Source organism: Teleopsis dalmanni, unplaced genomic scaffold (genome assembly GCF_002237135.1).
Source record: "Teleopsis dalmanni isolate 2A unplaced genomic scaffold, ASM223713v2 unscaffolded_contig_1939, whole genome shotgun sequence".
In the NCBI taxonomy this organism is placed as follows: Eukaryota; Metazoa; Arthropoda; class Insecta; order Diptera; family Diopsidae; genus Teleopsis; species Teleopsis dalmanni.
The window spans coordinates 1-8031 of record NW_024033321.1 but is presented as its reverse complement, the minus strand read 5'-3'; the positions used below and the strand labels follow the sequence as shown (position 1 = coordinate 8031).

The following is an 8031-nucleotide window of genomic DNA, read 5'->3' as shown; positions in this document are numbered from 1 at the left end:
TAATATAAAATTATTTTTAAAAATAATTAAATAAGAAATTTGATATCAACATTTATAATTTTGTTCATATTGGTACATTATATCCAAAAGGAACTATGAATTTGTTAGCCATACGTTTGAAAATCTGATATTAATAATAAAATAACAAAATATATATATATATAAATATATACATAAATTATATATATATTATATATTTATATATATATATATATATAAATTTTATTTATATCATATATGTATATATAAATTGTATATATATATATATATATATATAAATTATATGTATATCATATATGTATATATATACATACATAAATTATATATATATCATATACATGTATACATATGAATGTATGTATATATATTAAATATATACATATGTAATATAAATATATATATATATGCTTCAAAAAAAAGAAAAAACAAATCACCGTTCACACTTTTTGTAGCCTATATTGGAACATGCGTTCTTCTGTTTCGTTTTATTCGTATCTACTCTCATACTTTTAAGTTTTTATTGTGTTTGGCTGGATTCCATATTAATTAATAATTCACTGGCATTTGTTTCAACCCGTTCACTAGTCGCAACAGCAGAACCAGAGTAACTATCACCATCCTTAGGCGGAGGTGCTGGCATTGGAATCGCAATTGGGCTCATTGTACTGATCATGCGTGGTTCAGCACGTGCTGTTGTTATTGGTTGCTGTGTTTGTGCAGCGCTCAGTTGAGGTAAAAATGATGGTGTTGATCCAGGATCAATAGCATTTTTTGTTCCAGTGTTATGATGATGATGTTGATGCTGATGTTGATGTTGATGCTGATGTTGATGCTGATGGCCATGATTGTGGTGATGTTGATTGTGGTTTTGATGGCCATGATGTTTATGTTGATGCCCAGCAACAGTTGGAAACGATTTAGGTAACTGATTATGTCGGGAGGAATCAGTAGATTTCAGACGTTCACTTAATGCTTTAAGTGCAATTTGGCTGAAATAAAAAAAAATTTATAATTAACATCTAATAATTAGTGAAATAGTTGTGATTCAGTATTACGAATACTGATGCATACATTCTCGGTTTAACATACTCTTTTTCCAATAACATTGATAACTTTAAGTAACGAAGGTTTAAAATTTTAGACATTCTTTAGAGTTAGACTAGCACTATTTTACAGAAATTCCGAAATAAGAGTTTATATTACATCGCTCAACAAGTCTTGTGACTAACACACAGATGGCGCTGCCATTGTCAAATCCATATGACGTTTATGAAGTACCAACCTTCAAAAGACTATGTGTAAAATTTCATGACATTTCAATTAGTCAGAAAAAAGTGACAGCCATTTAAGTGAAGCTACTTTTGTTATTTTTAAAACAATGGATTCAAACCAATTTCGTGTGTTAATTTATCAATTGCTTCTTGAGGAAAAAAAAATACTGTACAAGCTCAGCAATGGCTTTAAAAGTGTTATCCGGACTCTGCTCCATCGAAAAGAACCATTTGTTATTGGTATGCTACAGACACCGATGATAGTGAACGTTCTGGTCGTCCAATTAAGGTGATTACTCCATAAAATATCAAAAAAGTCCAGAAACTGGTTATATGTGATCGTAAATTGAAATTCCCTGAGATAGCTGAGACTGTAAAGATATCAGAAGGCAGTGTGTTTACAATTATGCATGAACATTTGACCATGAGAAAACTCTTTTCAAAGTGGGTGCCGCGTTTACTCACAGTCGATCAAAAATAACAACGTATTGATGATTCAGAGCAGTGTTTGATCATGTTTACGCGTAATAAATCAGATTTTTTGCGTCAATATGTGACAATGGATGAAACATTGATCCATCACTTCATTGCGGAATCAAAACGATCATCATCTGAGAGGACTGAAGCTGGTGAACCACGTCCGAAGCGTCAAAAGACACAACAGTCAGCTGAGAAGGTTACGGCTTCAGTATTTTGGGATGCACATGGTATAATCTTCATTGATTACCTCGAAAAGGGAAAAACCATTAATAGTAACTACACGGCATTACTGAATCATTTGAAAGCAGAAATTGTGAAAAAAAGACCGCTTATGTCAAAGAAGACATAAGCGGCCTTGTTTCACCAAGGCAATGCACCACGTCACAAGTCAATAAAAACGATGGCAAAATTGCACGAATTACACTTCGAATTGCTTCCATATAGTCCAGATCTGGCCCCCAGCGACTACTGGCAATTCGCTGATCTCAAAAAAATGGTCGGCGGTAAGAAATTCATCTCAAATGAAGAAGTAATTGCTCAAATTGAAGCCTATTTTGAGATAAAAGACAAATACTTCTACAAGCACGGCATCGAGAAGTTAGGGAAGCGTTGGAATGATTGTATTGCTCTTGAAGAAGATTATATTGATGAGAAAAATCGATTTTTAGCAGAAAAAAAATTTTTTTTCTTAGTTATTCACACGACTTATTGAGTGATGTGTTAATTTATTGTTTCAATGACTTGTTTTTATATGTTTTAGAACTATTTGATCAATGTTAAATAATAGACATTTTAAAATAGTTTTAAAAATATATATATATATTATTATTACCCGTATTTTTATTGGTATAATAGGACTCTTCTGACCGCAGAACCGGCTGTTTGGCGATTTCACGACAATAGTTAATGCGATTCATAGTTTCATGCGATTGTGTATTCGATGATGTGTCTTTTTTCATTATAGGGTTAGTGATGGGTGCCCAAATATTTAAAAGCTTCAACTAGTTTTAATTAAACGCCTTCGTAAGAGGCTTCATTAGTACTACGTCGTCTGTGTATATTTAAAATTAACAATATACCGACTGTTAATTTCAATTTTCGTTTTAGCTGTTCTATTGCTAACTTTTTTCTTAAGCATAAGTGTTTAAATCTTTCTTTAAAATTCTAAGAAAATATAATGTTAGTATACATATTATATACTAACAACAGTATCAGGTTCTGCGAAAAATAAATGGAAGTTTCTGCTAACTTTCATCCAGTTTAGATAGTCAATTGTTAATATAAATATTTTGAAGCCTTTAATTTTCGTAAAAGAGGGCTTTATTTAAGAATGCTTTAACCCAACCTTCTATTAAAGAATAGATATATTAGGTTCAACAAACGGCAGTTTGTCAACATCAATGATTAAGTGCCTATTAAGTGTACGCATGAAGATATAAGCAATACTGCCAAGCAACAGTAGAACTACTTATGTTACAACAACAACCTGAATGGAATAGAGATACTATTTCTAGTAACTCTAATATACTATATATAAATGCAACACGTCTAAATCTCCTATCAGTCAACATCAATGATCAAGTGCCGATTTGAACGAATGAAGACAAAAGCAATCCTGCTAAGCAACAGTAAAACTACTTATGTTACAAGAGCAACCTGAATGGAATAGAGATACTGTTCTAACAAATTTAAACTTGTGTAACATATCAAAAAAAAAAGTTTTTCTTTTGCAAAATATAAAAAAAAAAAACTTTATTCTTAAATTTGAGAATGCTGATGAAACGACAACTAATAAACATATTTTAGAAAAAGAAAACAAAAGCTAACAAAACTACATTAACGATAGCAAGTTGGATATAAGATGATATTTTTTAATTAAAATTCTATTTAAAATTTTAAAATTAAAATATTGCAAAAATGTGTTGTAAATTATTTTTACCGGACTTAAAATGGGTTATTTAACACCTTAAATGGAAATACTTATGAAACGAATGTATTTTTAATGTTTGTTTTAAACAGAAATTTAATTCAAAAACATCATCTTATTTCAATTTTGTATAAATTGACCTGTTTTAGAAATTCAGTTATATTTTATAAAACACCTGTTTAGTCTGTTTGTCTAAAATATTTAGAAAACACTTGTGCAATTTATTTGATATGCATATAATCATGATAATGATAAACAAAACACTAATCTAACTGAAAAATATGTTTATAAAGGCCTTAATAACAGATATTAAATTGAAAAAAAATGTTCAGAACATTGAAAATGTTCGAACTTCTATTGTGAAGAATATTTAATAACATACTCGAACAGGATATGTTACAAATTTTGTACCTTCCATAATATACGTAAAATGTTAAATATGTTATATACATACCGTCTTCTCTCAACGTCGTGAGGATCAACCCCAGGTGTTGTAATAGCAACAGATGTAAGACTGATTACTGAACTTGAGCGTGGTGGAGCTGGTTGTTTAACTACTCCCAATTTCAAGCAACAAACATATATTGGATTCACGAGAATGCTGATAACAACTTGCATTATGTTAGGAAAGAAGCTGGCAAAAGTGAAACTTTCAGAACTATCACCACGACCGTTTGGATGTCTTTGGTAAAAGCGTAAATACACCCAAGAAACTAGTAAGCCAGATGCAAACATTGCCGGATAAGTGCCATCTAGTAAATTGATCGCCCACATAATAATGGCACACACTAAAACTGCAAGAGGCACGTTCCTAAAAGTACATGAATTATATGTGTGTACATTTTAAATATGTTAAACATTTTAAGCACATTATTACCGATTTGTTAGTTTACCATAACGTGTCTTAAAGATTAAATGATCCGGCATAATTTGTCGTACTGCAACACAAATGCCTGCCACATAACCAGCCAAGCCATGTATGTGCACTTCAAATAGTATACTTGGATTCTTAGTAACCATGTAGTAGAAGAGATAATAGATAGTTGTTAATATAGAAACACCAAAATTGCTTAATGCAAAAAATTTAAACATTTCCATTTGTCCCCATAGTGGTTCTAACATTTTACCACATAAGCCCACTGTCACCACGTCAACAAGAACTTCCCACCAATGCAGTTCAATGAAACAAAATGTGAACGCCGTCCATATCCAAAATTTTGAATTGGGTAATATGAAACCTGGCGTAACACTTAGCAAACGTACAGCTGTTGATGAATATGATAGCAAATAGCCGCCGGTGGTTACCAAGCAAATCAGTGTTATCACTGGTGATGTGTTTCGCAGAAGCGCCGAAAATTGTTGCTTCAGGTACGGCACATTCCTATTGAGGGCGGACATTTTACTTGGTGGCTGTTGCCTTGTTGTCGACATTCTCCTTCTTCAGTAAAAATTACACATTAAAATTTATTTTATCTTTTGTTTTCTTCAACGTTTCGTACATAAATGTTTTTTCTGTATATTCGCACTACATTTGTAATTGGTATATATCAGCAGATATCTGCGCCGTTAATAAGCCAATCGCCGTCAAATTTTTGATGAGCAACACAGTTCATTTTATGACATTTAACAATTTTTGCAGAACATGAAATTTAGAATTTTATAAAATAAATTAGAAAAAATATGTGTTCAAAAATATATAATAATTTACTTTGACAAAAATTCATATCATTTCATACCATTATCTATTTATATATAAGTGCAATTATATGACACAAGTTTAAAAAAACTATTGAGATAAATTATATATTGTTATCATTTAAATAAAAATATTTTTAAAATTTTATACTAGGTCAGTGTTAACGCTGCATATAACTAAATATATATTCGCATAAAACCAGTAAAATAATATTCTATAAGAAAACTGGAAAATTCACTGTGTTACAATTTCATATTTCAAACTATATTAAATTAAAATATGAAATGATTAAAATCTATTCTGTAACATACAAAATATGTGTATATTGAAGAGTTCAAACAATTTTTAACATAATTATTGCAAAAGAATGCTTGAAGCCGTTCTCTAATGTAGCGCCTTTAAAATTTGCCATAAAATATGTGTAAAACGTCAAAACTAAAAAATGTCAGAAAAGTGTATAAAAAAAAAAACAACTGCTAGCAAAAGGAGTTGCCAGTATATTTTTATTATTTGAAATTATTTTAATAAACATTTTTATAATTAATATAATTACAAATTTGTACTAAATACTTACAGCCATCTAATAATTTTGAACTAAAGAAGTTTGTTTTAAATTCTATATATGCAGTGCCATATTTACACTTACAATTAACAAAGTCTAGCACAATTTAAATAAAATTTATACAAAGAATGGTGAGTAAATTGCAATAGAGTAACATATTGTCATATAAAATTTAACATGTAATAGTGAATATTAAAAAAAAAAACAATCATTTACTTATGAAAATAAATATAGATAAACTTGGGTCAAAGTATTATTACCCAAAAATTTATTAATGCGCATTACACAATATTGTTTCACTGCTATATCTCCAAGAAATGAATATTATAATACCTACAATTTTTTTGCATAACTTAATTGATAAATATACTCAAATATACATATCGTAAGAATTTGATTACTAATATCATCGATATCAATTTTCCGTCTGTCCGTCCGACGAATTTAAATAATTATCGATCACGATTATTATTTTTTTTAGTTGATAATGAATAGTTTTAGGAGACTGTATGATCGTATCTAAACAAATAAAAGCGTTCCACAATACTGAAATATCATAATATTTGTGTTGTTTAAGAAAAATGAAAAAATTGTAATATATTATAAAAAATATTATATTATAACTAAATTTTTTTCCTTTAATGTATATTTTTGAAAACATAAATTTTTAATTGCACCTGCTAAAAAATTGTTTTGTTTTAAATCCAATAAATATTCATTTTTATTTCTTAACAAAACAAGAAACTATTAACCAAAAACAATAGGCGTATTCAGAAGTGCTCGTTAGCTTATTAACTCGATGAAATGATAAGGTTTTGTATTTGCGAAATTACAACGTTACGAAAGCATTAAACACGATGATTATTTCAGTATTCGGTCAAAAATTAGCTGATACTTATTGCTCTGCATTATTGTGCAAAATTCTCATTTTATATAAGGGGTATTTACGCTGTCTTACAAAGTCATTGCAAGGTGCACGAATTGCACAGATTAGCTTGCAATGGACAACAACAAAATACACGCACAAAGTTTCTTACAATTGTTTGCAATATTGCTATTCCTCAACCCATGTACATATAGAAAAAGAAATACTTGTTTTGACATCTGTTGCTTCTTATGTAGATGTGGTATGCTGAAAAAACAGCTGTTTTATTTAATGTTGAAATTCTGGAATAGAGATGTTCTCGCACTCTTGCGATATTAACATAACATTCGTACATTTCGTGTACCTTACAATGACTTTACATGACCAATGAATACCCTAATAGTTTTTGAATAAATTTGAAATTAACTTTTATCTTTTTTTTTACTTTTATGCAAAGCAAAATAGACAAAATCAGTTGTCTTGTCAATTTAATTTTACAACCTTACCGAGAGAAATAAAAGTGGCCTTCAGACTTTAAGTCTAAATACATCTGCTGTGGTTAAATTAAAAGTAATTCACAAAATCATATAATGATTTAAGAATTTATTATTGTTTCAATAATAAAATTAGTCTCAAATATTCCAGACCTGTAGGACAGTAGATAAATTTTGAACTTAGCTTAAATTTATAATAATATCATAATAAGATGAAGTTAATGTTTTTACGTAAAAGTCCATCAGATCACATTTAATTTTTCACATTTATATAGTTCAAGGGCACAACAATTTTTCCGTTGATATAATTAATTTTATGTTTTTAATAACCAATATCATTTTTTCATTTTCATATCACAATTCTTATCAGAAAATCTTTCACGCATGAAGTGTTTTCTCGTATCTAAAAACTAATTGGGAAAAAGACCGTGGCATTCGTATTGTATAAAACTTGCTTGTTTGATTTAAATGTATAAATTCGTTCAAATGACATTCAAATAGGAATGAACAGCTGATTATGTTATCTCTTCTTCCACATAACCCATTAATTATCCCACCTTTACTGTTATATTCATATAAACTATGAATTTCTGTAGTTATAATTAAGATCAAATTAATATAGAAGGTAGATAAAATTTAAAAATAGTTGTTTCTTTATTTAAACGAAATGGTCAGCAGATTAAAGGCATATGATTTACTTGATTTTTACTTAAAAACGTTCCCTCACTTAGTGTTT

At 29.2% G+C, this 8031-nt stretch overlaps 1 protein-coding gene across 1 annotated transcript; it reads right to left on the bottom strand.

Annotated features, from left to right (window-relative positions):
* Nucleotides 1-443: 443 nt before the first annotated feature.
* Nucleotides 444-5764, bottom strand: LOC119664451 (transmembrane protein 115-like). Its single transcript, XM_038073937.1, has 4 exons — nucleotides 5686-5764; nucleotides 4556-5236; nucleotides 4133-4489; nucleotides 444-989 (listed from the first exon to the last, which is right to left on the bottom strand). Exons 2-4 carry the CDS (start codon nucleotides 5107-5109, stop codon nucleotides 518-520), a joined length of 1383 nt encoding a protein of 460 aa, XP_037929865.1. The 5' UTR covers nucleotides 5110-5236; nucleotides 5686-5764; the 3' UTR covers nucleotides 444-517.
* Between the last annotated feature and the right edge of the window lie 2267 nt (nucleotides 5765-8031).